At 41.8% G+C, this 18,062-nt stretch overlaps 1 protein-coding gene across 1 annotated transcript in view; it reads left to right on the top strand.

Moving 5' to 3' along the window:
* The window catches only part of AGTPBP1 (ATP/GTP binding carboxypeptidase 1), a 134,981-nt gene extending 118,024 nt beyond the window's left edge, over positions 1 to 16,957 (top strand). Inside the window, exon 26 of the mRNA XM_066604106.1 lies at positions 7,825 to 16,957. Coding sequence (XP_066460203.1) covers positions 7,825 to 8,029 — 205 coding nt within the window. The 3' untranslated portion in view covers positions 8,030 to 16,957. The remainder of the gene's footprint in view (positions 1 to 7,824) is intronic.
* The last annotated feature ends 1,105 nt before the right edge of the window (positions 16,958 to 18,062 follow it).

An 18,062-nucleotide genomic window follows, 5' to 3' on the forward strand; every position in this document is an offset into this window, starting at 1 on the left:
ACAGAGTCCATTGGGTTGCAGGCGACAGAGCACATGATGGCAGTCGTCCTTGTGATGTCATATGTAGAGTACATGTCTACAAACAAAAGGAGGACGCTATATGTAGGGGCTGGGTGTGTGGAACAATAACACATAATGGCACAGAGGTCACCATTCTTCTGGATGTCTCAAGGTTTACACATTATATGTGTAGGGTCGTACGCGCATTTTTAGAAGCTACTCGTGCTACAAATGCTTCATATCAATGGGGCCACCCTTTCCATGGCATTCTACAGAAGGCTGCACTTACATCATACAATCCCCTGCAGATTTAGAGAATGCTTTGTGTTTCCTGGATATACCAGCGCTGCCTTGTACCACAATTTGCCCAGCCACTGAGTGGCAATCTACCTTGTGGCTCTCCAGAGATGAGTGCTCCCCCCTTTCAGGGGGCTTCTGACAGTCCCTGTCACCAATCTTCTTGCCTGCACGTGACCGATCTTCGTCATTATAAAGATGACTTGAAGTTCATCACATTGCTCTCTGATTTTGTCTTGTTGGACTGCTGTTGCTAGGACTGCCCCTATGCTGACGTTGTAATGCCCACCACTAGGTGTTTTTTCCCTGGTAATTGCCTGAATCCTGGCTCTCAGGAACCTTTCATGGATGTTAAATTTGTGGTTTACCTAGAGTACACTTGTTCCCAGGTGACTATTTGCACCCTGCGGCATCTCTCATGAGAGTTTGTGTTTTCTAGGAAGATTTACAGTTCTCGACATCACTGAGTGGCTGTGATTGGCTCATTGAGCACCGGCTGTGATTGGCTGGGGCTCGATTAGCCAATCACAGCACGTGCTTTGCTGGAGGCGGAATATGTTGTAATAATCGCAGCACAACAGATATATAGGAGAGAAATACTCACTAGAGCTGAATGGGCTCACTAGGTGCCAAGCTGAAAATGGATGCAGACCTCCCATCCAAAGTCAATCAAGATATATAACGGTATCTTCAGCAGCATCCAGGGTTGTTGAAAAATTTGCAGTAACTTCTTAGAGATTTAAAACTTCACCTTTAATCCATTTCGCATATAAATACAGCAACGTTTCGACTGTGTAGTGTACAGTCTTTATCAAGCCAATGCAGTAAAAACCTTTTTACTGCATTGGCTTGATAAAGACTGTACACTACACAGTCGAAACGTTGCTGTATTTATATGCGAAATGGATTAAAGGTGAAGTTTTAAATCTCTAAGAAGTTACTGCAAATTTTTCAACAACCCTGGATGCTGCTGAAGATACCGTTATATATCTTTGCTGGAGGCGGGGTATTTAAAGCCCTGTCACCAGGAAGAAGCTCAGATGTGAGACGGGGAGGGCGCAGTTTGCCGCAGCAGCGCCGGTGACCATCGGGACACCACAGACCAGGTGAGTATAGATTTTTTTTTAATGCAGGTTCGTTAGGTCTTATTTTCAGGGGAAGCCTTATGTTTCAGGCCTCCCTTGAAAACCAGGGTAGGTCCTGTTTTCAGGGGAAACACTGTGTGAACTGATATGAAGGATATGTTTGTTAGCAGTCACCCCTCCCCCCAATTTGGGCTGGGTTGAGCTGTGTGGCTGCTCATTACTCTGCACTGAACATTTAGCTCGCTCATATTGCAATCTGGCTCTCTGCATGCTACCAGTGTCTATGGTGATTGAGCCTGCCCTGCAGTTTATCAGATGGTGCATTTTTGGCTCCCTTTTCTGTGAGTAATGTGTTTGTACATTTTTTCTCTCACCTCTGTGATTTTAATTTTGTTATTCTGAGGACTGTGCAAATCCCAGCACTGTTTCTAGGCCTAAAAATTTAGGAACCAAATTATATTTTTCTGTCAACTAAATAAAAAAACAGCATTATGACATGTATAAGGCTGGATTCACACCGGCGTCAGCGTTTTTATGTTCACCCGCCTGCTGTTGTGTGCTAACCTCCTGCCCCACTTCACCCTTTTCGCAGCCAGCAATTGGAGGAGGCAGAGAGGAGCAGGGAAGGGGGTGGGAGTTTAGCAGTCACGCTGCTAAACTTCCTCCCACCTCCCTTCTCCAGCAGCAGTCATAGGCTCCCATAGGAGTCTATGCAGCTACCGCCGGTGTAAAAGCGCCCGGCTGAAATGCACTTTCTTGGTCGGGCAGGTGCTTTTACGCCGCGGAAATATGCCCATGTGCACTGATGCATTGTAAACCAATGCTTCAGAGGGGCAGCGTATATCGGCCGGTTCGTGAAAACCCAACCAATATGCGACTGTGTGAATCCAGCCTAACAAAAAGAAAAAATGTTTACCCTGGAGACTGTCAACTGACTGCCTGCAGCCTTTATATCAGATGGTCTCTGTGGACTGACCATTTTTGTAAATATATCGTTACGTATATTTAGGTGTTACTTTTCATTGTAATCCTGCCTATGATGATGAGATGACTGCTGAAAAGTTTTCTCTATAGAACAGGAGGTATCAGACTATTATTAGGCTTAGTGGTCAGCTGGATTTTTGTAAGTATATATTGTGACATCGAAAATTGTAAAAAAAAACAACAAAAATTCTTAAAATGTTTAACCTAAAGCCTTGATTTCTGCAATGCATAATTTTCTGATGACACGTTCCCTTTAAATGTTGACATACTATGCAGTAAGCCTCCACACTCCCTCTAGTTGCAGTTGCAGGTAGCCAGAATGCTATGTTATAAATGTATTTGCAGCTGGGCTCTAGGCTAAAAAAAAATCGTTTGGTGCTTACAAATTTAGACTTAAAAGACAAAGACACCCAAATATTTTTTAGTCACATTGGCCACCATTCTGGTCTCCATAGGGAGCCTCAAGTATTTGGCCTCTAATCACTGAAAACTGGATACGCGGTTCTAGTAACATGTTTTTTATAACCTGGCCAAAGGGCACTAAAGATATATATAATTTAAGGCCTCCACTTGAATTATGATTGTCAGACGTACCGAACGACCATCCCGTGTGTACCGACCTCTCGAAGAGAAGGATCTAGCATGTTGAATTTCACCATCTGATCCTTCAGCGGCTTGATCTCCTCTCCCCATACAGAAGACCTACACAAATGAGCCAACGATGATTTTTAGCCCTGCGTAAAATGATTGATGAATGAAATGCGAACGATTTAATGTTCATTGTTCAGTCTTTGGCTGCGTTTAGACTGAGTCATTATCGTTGACTTTCGCTCATTTAAACTATTTTTCTAACCACAATTGTCCAGTCTAGGAGGGCCCTAATGCTGAGTTCACACTTGCATTTTTTTGGGATCTTGTACTAAAAAAAAGGAAATGAATAGAGACGAGCGAGCGTACTCGCTAAGGACAATTACTCGCGCAAGTATTGTCCTTAGCAAGTACCTGCCCGCTCGGAAGAAAAGATACGGGTGCCGGCGCTGGTGAGCGATGAGTTGCAGGAGTGAGCGGGGGGGGGGGGGGGGGGGGGAGAGGGAGAGAGGGATCTCCCCTTTGTTCCCCCCTGCTCTCCCCCGCAACTCACCCCCCACCGGCACGCAAATCTTTAGAGATGAGCGGGCAGGTACTCACTAAGGACAATGCTCGAGTATTTGTCCTTAGCGAGTATGCTCGCTCATCTCTAGAAATGAACAAAAGTGAAGCTGATGTAAACGGATTGCTTTCCATTTTTTCAGTCCCCCGTTGTCTGTCTGTAAAAAAAATAATAAATAATAATAATAAAAAAATCTGTTCCACTTTTTTGAAACAAAAGCGCTCCAGTCTGAGGTTTTGTTCCAGTATAAAAAGCGGAATGGAGACGGAAAATCGAGAAATGGATTGAAATCGAAGGGCTTCAGTTTCAGTGCATTTTCTATTGGCAGGGAAACAAACGTTTTTGCTTTCCATCTAGCTGTTTTGTCGTGGGAGCAACAAAACGGAAAGAAGACACTAGTGTGAAATGGCTCTAAAGACCGATTTATGAAATATGCTGGCTTATTTGAAATCTCTGTGGCTGTACAGGCAGAACATAAATGGAGATGTCTTAAATCTAGTTTGTCTTTATGAGATTTTCTGCACGTGTTCAGGAGAGAGTTATCATTTACCATAAACGCAAAATGCACTAAAACCTAACCTAAAAGAGCTTTCCTACATACATGCAGTGCTTTATAGGAGAGGAAATAGCTGCATGTTGTATATACGCTCACTTTACTACCTGCTGCATTTTCCCGGTCTCTCGTGCCTGATTAATGACAGGTTTTACTCAGGGGTATAACTTGCCTCTTTTGATACATCCAAAGTATCCTAAAGCAACAATGAATGTCTCAGAGCAGAGCAGCTATAAAGTGTATATAGACGAAGCAGCCAAATATATTGGGAACTAGCTGGATTCTCACTATTATATAGTCCCAAGTAAACCACAAAGAATCGGCGACCTTATTATTATTAGCTTTAAGCATATATTTAGCATGCGGTCACTGGTAAAGTCAGGTTCCCAGACTTGCAGGGGAACAGTCAACACAGTGTCAGGGTCAGTGTCCCGAACCCTAGTAGTCCTCCGGGAGGCACTTTTGTAGTCCCTGCTGGTTACTAGTAGGGAGAAGTACTGTTCTCCTTGGTGGGCAAGGAGGGAAGCTCCTAATCCATTGTGGATTAGAAGTGATTTAGCCCGACCTCTAGTAGAGGGAGAATAAATTATAATCAATAGTATATAATTAGTTGGAGTAGTTTGTTATCTGAGGTCCATGTTTATAGTTAATATATTCTACGAAGGAATTAGCACTATATTGTATATTCAGTCAAATTTGCCAATCCTGGTGGGACAGTGTGTTTTGTTTTTTTTTTCTTTATATGGGGATTTTCTATGGTAGCTCCGTAATGCAAAAACATTGCTGCTTTTCGTAATATGTTGTTTTTTTCTGTAACCACCTCAGTATTGACTTAATAATCATCAGAGAAATAAGTGGTATCTGTATTAAATCATTATACATTTGAAAGCTTCATTAAAGGAGTTCTCTTATCAGTAGGGTCCCTTGACAAAAAGCTAATCTCAAACTGCCCCCCCCCCCTGTGGTTGGACCCCAAGCAATCAACTGGTGTTCAATTTCTCAACAGCGCTATCACAGGGGAAATGAAGCATTACACTGTGTTCATTTCAATGAATGCGTTATTTTCGTAATCTGCGGAAATGACATGCCCTCTTCCAAGGCATTGAACATATAAAATGCAGTGGGGTGTAAAAACGTTACATATGAGCAAAGCAGTAATGAACAAGTACAATAGATGACATGAGTTTACGGAGTAACAGACTGGTACGGGAGGAGAGAAGGTCTCGCCTGCTAGGATTTACAGTCTACAAGATGCTGTATAGAACTTAGTGCCCTCTTATTATACTACTAGAATGTTTGAGTCTTTTTATCAGATGCGTATCATGATCTAAAATAACCAATTATTTTGCCTCTATTATCATTGCTCTTCTTGTTTCCTTCCTTGTCTTGGTCTTCCTTACCCAATACAAATTGGACTTGTAGCTTGTAGACCTGCTCATCCTCAGACCTGGCCATTTCTGTGGCTTTCTGTTAATATATTAGGATGCTTGAAACTCATCTGTGCACAATGTTTTAGATCAATATAATGTGTATTATTTGATTAGGAATAAAAGGAAGATGTAGCAGGCTGTAGAGGCTTGTCTGAGATACTTATCCGATGAAATATTTAGAAGCACTTAAAGCTTCTCCGCAAATATGTTTATCTAGCCCCACAGGAGAGCAATGAAACTGGGTGTAGAGAGCTTGTTTCTTCCTTTTCAAAGCAAACTCTTTGTGCCCAGAGGCTTCAAGTAACATCATGGACATTATTCAGTAGTAATACTTAACGGTATGTTACTGCACTAAAATTCCTTTAATCCGACACCCACGGGACCCAGCTAGTGCTTGATTATCCAACCTTCTAGGTTATGGTACCTTTACACGGAACAACTATCATTCAGATAGTCGCTCAGAGAAGGCGTCGGAGTGTACATTTCTTTTTACACACAGCACTAATTCTTCATTAATTCTTTTGCTGAGATATCATTCTGAAGGCCCTTTTACACGCAGTGATTATTGCTTACATTTGTTCAGAAGAGCAAAAGTGAGCGATAATGGTTACGTGTAAATGCAAAGCCATTGTGCACTATTCATTCGCTTATGGCCTTGTTCACTCGGTCTGTGTGATATTGCTGCATCTTCTCGCGGCAATACCACAGTTTTGTAGTGCTACGTGCAAGAATTTTCAGGAGTGGGGCTTGAAATATAAGCCCTACCCCGAAAATCAGCCATAGCGGAAAAAAAAGTATACATTACCTCTCCCGCGCTGTCCGGGGTCCGCCGCATCTTCTCCCCAGGTCCCGGCACTGATCATCTTCTTTTCGTCTGGACAGGGATTGAAAAATCTCCACTTCCTAGAAGTGCTGACTGTGATTGGCTGATGCTTAGCCAATCACAGCCAGCGCTCGATAAATGGCTGTGATTGAACCAATCCTAGCCATTCATCGAGCACTGGCTGTGATTGGCTAAGCATCAGACAATCACAGCCAGCGCTTCCAAGAGGTGTGGATTTTTTAATCCCCAGCCAGAAGATGATGAAGAGAAACCGTGCTGGAACCCGGGGAGAAGACACGGCCGGGCTGACAGCGCTTCTTGGTGATGTATACTGTTTTTTGTTTGTTTTTTTTGAATTTTCGCTGCAGTTGGGGCTTAGATTAGAGCTTTGACAGTTGGATTTCCTACTGTCAAAGTTGCATCGCTCCACACGAAAAACATTTTTTGTGTGCAATGCTATGCAACAGAGAGGAAGGCTCCATAGGGAAACATGGGCTATAAACCCCACGGGTCGCGTGTATATCGTCATACCTGTGAGGTTTTTGTGTTGGGTTGTTGCATGCTACAAAACATCACACGTGAAGTAACCCATAGGAAAGCACAGGCTTCTCATACATGCGATTTGTAGCATTGTAGCAACGCCACAAAATCGTGCGACTTTGTCGCACGTGTGAACAAGGCCTATTGCCGAATTTCAGTCTGCATAAAAATAGTTGTTAGGTAGTTTGCTTTTCACTTCATTTAAATGGAATTTGTTCAGTCTTTTAAAGACTGAAGGACTAGAGGGGAGGGGTGATTGCTTGCTATGCTAAAACACAATGATGTTTTTTGTTTACTCATGCTGGCAGAAGACAATGGATTTTCTTCACACTAATTAAAAAGCTGCTAGCCAGAGTTATCCTCGCATAAACAAACACCCGCATGAGCAAACAACATATACTGAGTATACTTTAGCTAATAAAGGAAATGGAGCGTATTTCAAACGATTATCTGTACATTTTAATGCACAACATTTTATGCAAAAAAGTCGTTAATTAGTTCAGTCGTTCGGCTGTTCACACGCGTTGCGTGTAAAAGGGCCTTTAAAGGGGATCTCCATGCCAATTTGTTGCAAGTCGTTCAAATAGGAACAAACGTAACTTTACACCAGAGAGCTTTTGATCATTCAGTAATTAGTTTTATTGGTAAACTGAAGTGAAATGACCAGCAACTTAAAGCCCTTTTGCACAGTAAGATTATATTTCAGATTCTCGCTGGATCACAGGAATCTGAACAGTAATCGATCAGTTCACATTCCGCACGATCTGAACAGCGAACAATAGTGATAGTTAGTTAGTTTTGAGGTACATAATTGCAGCCAGTGGATAATACCGAGCAATGACCCAAGAGCTGCACCCCATACTCAGGACTGATGATATGGACTAGCCATCTCCCTTTCAGCTGGCTGTTTTATTCCTTGTATTCCTACGGTTAATGTGTTCTTGTTGTATTCTTCATTCTAGTCCGACTACATATGTTTTGGAAGATGACGAGCCTCGTTTCCTGGAAGAAGTGGATTACAGTGCAGAAAGTAATGACGAAGCCGACCCTGATCTCCCAGACACGGCTGTGGACTTTGAAACCCCAGCGGTAGATGAAGAAGGATTCTCAGATTCTGAAGTCACACGAACTAGCTTAAAAAGTGCCCAAAGTCAAAAGGAATGTTAACAGAGCCTGGTTTTGGCAATGGAGAAGTAAGAGTGAGAGGGAATTAAACAAGTTACTTAAGCCAATTAAAACAATATAGCTACTGCTGACTTGAGTGGACTTTTTGTTGGGTCTTGCTATGGACATATAAAGTGGAGTCACTTGCTCTCCTCCTTATGTTGCATGTTTTTTCTTGCAGGACTCGCTTCACATGAATTCCCCTATCTTTAACATGTACAGTTGGCTGACATACAAGAACAGCCACATTGAGTATTGTTCATCGTAGTGTTTATAGTACTTCTTGCTACAGACATATATAGTCTTAGGGGTAGTGTTTTTTTTCCTGCTGATTATTGCACTTTTACATTTCCACTAATTGGAAACTTTGTCAAAGGCTCGTTGTTCATGGTTAAGCGTTCACAGTTATGTGTTCAGTAGCACCACTGCTATCGTTACCAATCTGTTCCAGGTTTCACTTGTGTCAGACACGGGCATCTACATAGCAGCTATTTTTTTAGGTTGCTTTATGGCATGTGGTGAAAATTCTATCTGGAATTCAGGCGTACATTCACTCAATGAAGTTTACAATGTCAATGACCTAGACTTTTTGCTTTGTGCTATACTGGTCTTTATGGAAGGACTTGATCCAACTGGATAACCCTTTGTTCAATCGAAACTCGCACAATGATCAGATCATTGCTGCTCTGACCTCGGGTGAAATGATCTGGTCATCAGGGAAATCTCTTTGCAGCCCCTCAATTATCTATAGTATTGCATAGCCCTTATCTTAAGGAATTGGCAACCCTGTAATACATGGCCATGCCCAGTCTGCTCACTCTTTGCTGCAGTTCTCTACTGCAGCTCATAGAAGTGGGTGCAGACTGGGGCATCCCCTGTAGGATTTCAATATGCCTTAATAAGATATATGGACAGGAGTTTTACTAGTGGGACAACCTATGTGAACATTATTGTAAAGAACATATGTACTGTTATGTGATATCCATGCATAATCATACTGGCTACTTGCTACATTGACTAAATGCCAGTCAATAAACTTCTTGTTTCATTAAAGGGACACTTCACCACTGAACAGTACCATAAACTATGTTATAGTGCTGTTTAGGTAAGCAAAGAGGAGCCGGGGAATGTATTCTTTATACTTACCCGCTCCCCAGTTCCTGCAGTGTACTCCTCCAATGAAGTTCAACATACAGTCTGAAATTCTGACTCTTTTCAGAGTGCCGTGTGCATGCTCTCCCATAGAAGTCTAGATAGATTATAGAATGGCTGCCAGATGTGTAGAGCTGCTGATCTCCAGGAACAGGATCAGATGAAATAAGTGTCCCATCAGAGCCAATCCCCTTTTTTCCTTTGGGAACAAATGGCTAGCAGTGTTTTGCTGTTACCATAAAACTTAGATTGGCCTAAGTGAGAAGGGTAAACCATTTTAGAGTTTTTAGTCTTTATTCTTGAAATGTACTATCCGTACATGAAAACTTGAATGATTTTCCATCTATGCATTGAAGTTTATCACTCATCTTGTGAAGTATAGACAACAGACTGACTTGAAAAATATTGTTAACTGCCTGTCACTCATGGATGATTGCTTTTTTTGTTTAAGCTGAAGATTGGGTATTTCGTGTAGCTTTCTTTTAACTTTAAAGAGGTGTGCAAAAATAATTGCATCACATGCTCCATTTCGGTGTTCGGTATTAAACCGTAAGTAAAGGCCCTTTTACACACAACAGTTATCGCTCAAAATTAGTTCAAACGGCCGCAAATGAGCGATAATCGTTACATGTAAACGCGGGCATCGTGCACTTTTCATTTGAACTATGGATTTCAGTCCGCACAAAATCCATCGTTCTCACCTCTGAAAGACTGAGCAAATACATTCCATTTGAATGAATTTCGCTCATCTTTCAAAAGACTGCAGGATAAGAGCGTACTGATTGTGTTTGCTTTGCATATATAATGAGTACATTGTGTACTCTGCTGAGAGAGCAATGGAATCTACAGGCAGATGTTTGCTCAGCTGGGCGTATGTTTAACACAAGCCAAGCTGAGCAAACAACTTGTGGAGGAAAAAGGCGGTGATTTAAATGTCCTTTTATATGCAAATGACGATGATTAAAACCATTAACACTTTATGCAAATACATCGCTAAATCTTTTATCTATTTTAAAGATTGTTTGCTCATAAAAGGAGCTTAAGCTGTGTAAAACTTCTTTGAACTGTTATAAATAATAGAAAAAAAAAACTTTTCAAAGTTTGAATTTACACTTTAGTTAAAAAAAACATTTGCAAAAGTTCACGATAGTTTTATGCTGTTTACTTATTGTTTTCCGTATCAAACACTGAATGGAGCATGTGTTGTAATTTGTTTGCATCCATCTGTCTCTTTTTCCTACATTTTACAGGTATCACATAGTACTTATGCTGAAAGATTTATTGTAGCCCTGGGCTGGACTTCTAAGCAAACTCTGGGTTGTTTTCCATATTGAATATTCTAACTTGACATTTGTAGTGTCTCACAGATATTGTATTGTGGAGGGACATCTACACTTCTATAAGGGTGACAGAAGTATCTCGTAAATGGATACAATGGGGCTTATTTACTATTGAAAATTCAAAGGTTTTCTGGCACAAATTGCTTCTAAAAAATAGTTGTACATACTGTGCATCATAATAACTGTGTTTGGGCCCTTTTCGGATAATTTATTTTGCTGTAAATGACAAAGGGGTGGCGTTCTGTAAAAAAAAAAGGCGGGCATTGCTAAAACTGCACCAAAAATGGCAGCAAAAAACTCACCAAAGATTGGGCAATTTTTGTTATAGACTAAGCCAACTAAAAGGTGGAGTAAAGTTGGACTAGACAGTCTTAAAATTTGACAGATTTATTATTCAGCAGAGCTACTGTGATAAATCTGGCGCATTTTAAGACTGTCTAGTGTAAGGCGACTCTGACGCATCCATTTTTTTATCGTGATTCAAAACGCGGCGGTAATTGTGGTATAACACTCCCAGTGATCTCAGCACTGTCTGCTTTATTTTGCCGCATTTAGCGCACCTCATCACCCATCACAATGATGGGGTGCGCTAAAACCCGTCGTCGGCAGCAGTAGCCTACGTCCGAATACGGCGGTAAAATCACGGCAAAATGCTGCAATGAAAATCGCAGCAATTTGTTGATGGCATGTGTGAGGGTGGCTGAAGTTTGCACTCTCAGTATTAGTAAATAAGCCCCAATATATTTAGTGAAAACCACAGAATGAAAAATGGCCTCCTATAAACTAGTGAGACGTCTATAAAATTGTGCCGTTTACTTCCCTCTCCTAATAGAATAATAATGACTATAATCCTAATTATAGTTAATCAGGAATTTTATAAATGACTTGTAAATAGGTCTATTTGCCTGTTAATCAGCATTTAACAGTTTTGCACCTTTTTATGTTTGTACAGCTATTTTTTAAAGGGTTTTCCCATTAACATCAATTCCCGTAATAAAACTCCCATGTGCAAACTGAACAACTTTATAATGCACAGCTTCAACAAAATGTAGCATTTTTGAGCTCCCCAATTCCCTTCCCTCCAGGGATCAGTAGCAGATTTATAACATTTTGGTCCTGCTCCACAGGTTGACTATACACGTTTGCTTCCTCTTTCTCCCATCGGAGCAGAGCACCATACACTTCTATGGGCTCCATTGAAATCAGTAGAGCCCATAGAAGACCGTAATAACTTAAGAAACAGTAAAATCACATCCGAAGGGCGCCTTGGAAAAACACTCAAGAAAAAGTAATAAAAACCAAGTGGCGCATCCTCATACTGCAGCTGGTTGGCCACGTTATCGCAGCAGTAATAGGTCAAGCATGAACCGTTAGACTATCAGCTGCAGCAGGCACTTGCTGCGCATGGTCCGTGAACTGGATTGATTTCAATGGAGCCCATAGACTAGGCTGTGAATTTTTCCCCTAATGCTTCATGTGATCAGGACATCAGAATCGTCCTTTTTTTCCAATTTTACCATTTATTGTAAGTCTACAGTATTTGAGAATATACACTCATACACATATACTGTAGAGGATGCTTTCATACCTAGCAGATTAAGTGTTGGTGCAGATGTTCTACAATAGTACATCCACACCAAAATCCTAGTAAGATTTTTTTAATTTTTTTTGTTAAATCTGTGCAGGTTTTGATATGGATTTTTATGCAGATCTGCAGGGGACGTCAGCCCTTTAATTGAAAGGGTGAAATGTGCTGCAGATCTGCACCAAAATCTGCCATGTGGAAATACACATACATATATATAAAATAAGGATATTTACGATTTTATAGACTAAGTAGCAGTACTGTGTGTAATAGATGTGGTTCCAGTACCAATTTAGTCATTTTTGTTAATGGGAAAAGCCCTTTTAATTTCAATTTTGCATAAAGTAGTTGGTCATGTATGTATGTGAAACACAGTAATACATCTAACTAAGGCCCGTTTCACACGGGCGACAAAGTCGCACGATTTTCTTGCGTTGCAACAGTGCTACAAATTGCATGTTTGCCCATGTTTGCCCATGTTTTCCTATGGGTTCCTTCACATTAGCAATGTTTTGTAGCATACGACATTGTGAGTCAAAAACCTTGCGGGTCCAGCAATATGCCCGCGACTTACGATGTTCTGTAGCCCATGTTTCTATATGGAGCCTTCCTCTCTGTTGCATTACACCAAAATGCGGTTTTCGTGCAGCGTGATGCAACGTTGTCAGTAGGAAATCCTACTGTCAAAGCCCTTGTCAGGGAATTATACTGTAAAAGCCCTAAACTAAGTGCTAGCTGTAGAAAAAAAACCCACATACATTCCCCCACCTCCAGTAAGTGCTAAATCTGATGGGTGGGCGCCGTGGCACTCAGCCAATCAGAGCCATTGTTCAATAAACCGATCACAGCCATTCAATGAAAGGATGTGATTGGCTCATCGAGCACTGGCTCTGATTGGCTGAGCGCCATGGCGCTCAGACAGACGGAGCCAACTCTTCCTGGAGGCAGGGATTTTCCAAACATGCAAGAAGACTAGTGCCGGGTTGGGAAGAAGATGCAGTGGAGCCGGACAGGTTTTTTAATTTTTTTTTTCTTCAGCTAAGGCTTATTTTCGAGGTAGGGCTTATATTTCAAGACCCCCCCCAACACCCCCTGAAAATCCTCGCTTGTGGTGCTGCAGTCATGTGACTTTGTAGCTCCACTTGCGACTCTAGCGCCACAAAATCGGGGTGTCATTGTGACAAAACGCAGTGATATTGCATGGACCACCAATGTGATATCGCTGTGTTTTGTTTTGTTTTTTTTGCCACAATATCGCGTTGCCCGTGTGAAACAAGCCTGAAGGAAATCATTGTTTTTACTTCCCAGCTTTATGGCCTCTTGGCCATATTAAAGCTTCTTTAACTGTACTCACTAAAGGTACCTTTTACACATTATGACTGTCAGGCACATAAGCCCCCGCCAGACAGCTGTCCTAGTGACTATCGCTCCTGTGCTTTTACACAGCAGTGATAGTCTATCAGAGAACAGAGGTGGAGCAGGCTGAAGATCTCCTCCGGCCGCCTGCTTCCATTCACAGTAAACAGGAGTCGGGCAAAGATTGAGCAACTCTTGTTCTTCCTGATATATTACAATTTTTATTGTATATGTAATAAGTGCTGCAATTCTTCTGATGCCTTCCATCTATGTCATACTCATCAGGAGCAAGAAATCTGAGATGCAGACAAATGCTTTAGCTATGAGTGTGCCTGTTATATGGAAGGGAAGACTCTTCGGTCACGGGGTGATCTTCCTTCCCTTGTTAAACAATGAAGTACAATATTGTAGTGTGGGAAAAAATTGACCTTGCAAAGTCCTTATTTGATTACAAAGAGGAAAAAATGACAAGTGGCCGCATTGCTCCAACCATACACGGACCACTAAGGGTGCGTTCATACGAGCCGATTTATGGTTTGAACCAGTGAATGACATTATTGCCATCTTGTACGCTCATGCAGACTGTTGATACACTTGTTGGCTTGTTCAGAAGAGAAACCATTCAGTCGTTCCCACTCGCTGCATAAGTGAATGAGAAGGACTGGATGAGCGCGGTTTAACCCTTTCCAATTCAATTTGTATCCCAGTTTTCCTAGGGGGCTTACTCTTTTTCTGCTGTTATACAACGGCGCTATATGCTGGCTAAAGCCAGTACTGCATGAGGTGACAACATTGGATAGGCTCTGACAGCAGAGAGGCTGGCAATATCCAGTAAGAGAACCCTGACGGACGTCTTCCAACATCGGAGCTGTACAGCCTTAAATCATAATGTCTTTAGATGTCAGACAGGGGTTTGGAAAGGGTTAAACTGAATGATAAATGAACGAGCCACCGATTATTTTTATACCTGCATAAAATGAGCAACAAGCAAAAAGCCAACGCTGACCCCGGGCAACAAGAATGAACTTTAACTATTGTGAGAAAGGAAAACATTTCAAACTACCCTACTTTTAGGTCGAGAAACACGAATATGACATTAGACTTTGTTTAGTAGATCTTAAAAACCAGAGCTAATAATCTCAAATCAGAATACTAAAAATACGCTTTGAAGTTCTTTCTTTTTTCAAAATAACTAAACTTCCCTTATTTTGGGTCGAGGAAAATGAATGTGACTTTATATTGTGTTCAGTCGGCCTAACAGATCCACGAACCTCGAATGAAGTGCTTGTCCTGATCTCCTAACTGGATTCTGAAATATTGGCGCTATGCAGTCTTTATGATTGGAGTAATTCGATGCTTCTGGGCAGACAATGTCACCTCACCGCACATGTAGCAACAATTGTCAGGATAGTTTTTACAATTCCGTGGCATCCTGGGTTCTAAGCTGATGATATGGGGAAAAAACCAGTTGGAGAACACTTAGTTGCATTCTTTATTGTGATGTATACATGTATCGATCCTAAGATTTAAGCCTTACGGTATCTGATTTACATTTTGGTTATTCAGCTATTTTACTATCTATACTTTTGTTTATTTAATGATTTCACTCCTCTAACCTTGTGGAGCTGAAGAATGGTCCATATATTTAACCAAAATGGGCAACAACTCAGAGCCAAGAGCTAACTCAAAGTTTTCAATGTCGTCTTCATTTCTTCCATCATGCAATGATTAGGAAATGCCTATTTTCAAGTTGGAAAGATCTTCTCTGTTGACCGGTGCCATTGCTCATCATTGGCTCGCATTTACACTGAACAATTATTGTTCACTTTCGCTTGTTTGAACATTTTTTTTTTTCAAACCGTGATAATGCCGCGTAAAAGCACCCTAAGGACTCTTTCACTCGGCCTTAGGCGTTTTTATGTGCGCCCGCCCCCGCTGTAAAAAAGAGAACAGGCACACAAATCTAACGTCTTGTGCCCATTCAGACAGCCCAGGCCCAGTGCATATATGTCGAGGCTGCAATGCCGTTGGGCAGGAAGAGACAGCTTAGCTGTGCTAAGCTGTCTTTCTTCCCTCCCCCTCACCAGCTCACCTCCTTTTTGCTCTCCTCTGGCTCTTTGCAATAGGAGGGGGCGGGACGGGGCAAAGCTAAGCTCCCGCTGCCTCCCCACCCCTTGTCCGCAGCCAGCAATGGGAGGGGGTATAGTGGGGTGGAGCTAAGCTCAGTCCCCTCCCATTGCAAACAGCCGAAGGGGAGGAGAGAAGGAGGAGGGAGTTTAGCAGTCACACTGCTAAACTCCCTCCCACCTCCCTTCTCCGGCTGCTGTCATTTGCTCCCATAGGAGTCTATTCAGCAGCCAATGTATTCCAGGCAGAAAAATAGTTTCAGGACTATCTTTGCTGCCCGGGGTAAATGCGCCCATCGCTATATTGGCCGGGCGCTTTAACACTGCGAGAATACGCCTGTGTGATCTGATGCATTGGACTTCAATTCATCAAATCGTAGCGTATATCGTCCGGCCGTAAAAACAGCAGCCAATATACACATGTGAATAAGTCCTAAAGCGGCTCTCCAGCAGAAATTCCCTAGCAAACACCCCATCTCACAGCTTCCTGGATGCCTGCAAATGTGACATAGTGAGAGGAGACTTTCAGGTGACTTTACTTTGGCTTTAGTGTCGCTTGTCTCAGTTTCGCGGACATTGAATGCATTCTTGGAAATCTATAACATTCATAATGACATGCGGGGATTTATGAAGTATAATGTTACAGAACTTCAGGTATTAAGTATAACATAAGTTGTTTATATTATTGCCCAACTTCAGATATTTATTCTTTAAGAAACTGCTATGTTTTTTGTTTTTGCCTGCAATGTATGTCTTAAAGCAACAATGTCCAGAACTTGTATCTGTGTATTCTATAGTTTCATGTGTGTTCAGCCTATTGTAAAGTCTGTATTCTTCTATTTATTCACCACAATGACTTGGGAATCTGTCTAAGTTATGAATGCCGTTGGGATTTTCCAAAATGCTGGTTGCTACATTCAGAACTAAGAAAGTGGATTGGATTCCTTGGTCTGGTGTTGGAAGCAGAATGACCTGCAGTATTTAATATTAATGAGTTGGTCTATTGATAACAGTGCAGCATAAAATGCAAAGATCGAATTTAAGGAATTCTTTAGCTTTTTGACCCAAAAAAGAAGGATCTGAATCTTCTTTACACCTGACCACTCAGTTTGATTCACTGATGCACATCCTGAAAAAGGAGGTATTTATATAGTTCAGCCAATACAATGTATTATTTTCCATGTGCCACAACATGTAATCATGAGTTTATGATCTTCGCCTCTCTGTGCGCAGTTGGACTATGTTAAGCCTTGGACATTGCTGTCCTGAAGTGCACTTTATTCTGTATACTTTCAAATGACTTGTTTTAACCCTTAACTCTACCTTCATTGTAAAATTTTATGTGAAAATAGAAACTGGAATTGAAAACTGATTGATAGTGGTTTGTCATGCACAATGTGCCTTTTTTATGCTTCTTTCAAGCAAATAACATCAATTTTTGTATATTGTTTGTTGTTACATTTGGGCTTTATTCACACGAGCGTATATTGGCCGCTGTTTTCACAGCCGGCCGATATTCGCTACCATCTGATACATTGGATTGCAGTGCATCAGATCAGACGGGTGAGTTTCCGCAGCGTAAAAGCACCCGGTGGGCCAAGATAGCACATAAGAGTGCATTTTGGATGGGTTTTTATGCCAACCAGAAAAGATAGTTTAGGAACTATCTTTCCAGCCGGAATACGTCCGCTGCCATAGACTCCTATGGGAGCCTATGACAGCTGCCGGAGAAGGGAGGTGGGGGGGAGTTTAGCAGCGTGTCTGCTAAATTCCCACCCCCTTGTCTCCGCCTCTTCATGGGTGTTTGCAATAGGAGGGGGCGGGGCATGAGCTTCCAGTGTCAAAAAAGTTACTCACATTGCTGGCAGCCGACAAGGGGCAGAGATGGGGTGGGAGTTTAGCACACTGGCTCCCGTCCCACCCGCTTCCCTTGCTGAGAGGGGGTGGAAAGGGGAAAGGCAGTTTAGCAGAGCTAAACTGTCTCCCCCGCCCGACGGCAATCCAGGCTCCACATCTATGCGCCGGGCCGTCTGAACGGGCGCACAAATGGCAGATTTGTGTGCCCGTTCACACGTTTTTACAGCGCAGTCAGGCGCACGTAAAAAACGCCTACACTTGTGTAAATAAACCCTTATAGGGATTCAACTGGAAAACCAAAACCCATTTTGATTTTCAAGCATATTGTCACATCATGCAGGATATGTAATGAAAGCTTGAGCCTGTTGCTCAGTATGCCGAATCCAAACCGCCATATATTTTTTTGCTCTTTTTTTCACACCGACTTATAACGTAATCAGTTCTGACAAATTAACCCCTTTGTTACCAGAGGTTCTTTGGGCCTTCATACACAGAACAAAATTTTACCTTTTTGGAATGCTGTATTGTAAAAATGAATTTATTTTTTTTAAAGCTACCCCAAAATGCTTGTTCCTTTTATTTTTGAGGCACCCAAATGAATCCAGGTACATTGTATTATG

Source organism: Eleutherodactylus coqui, chromosome 5, assembly GCF_035609145.1.
Source record: "Eleutherodactylus coqui strain aEleCoq1 chromosome 5, aEleCoq1.hap1, whole genome shotgun sequence".
Lineage (NCBI taxonomy): Eukaryota > Metazoa > Chordata > Amphibia > Anura > Eleutherodactylidae > Eleutherodactylus > Eleutherodactylus coqui.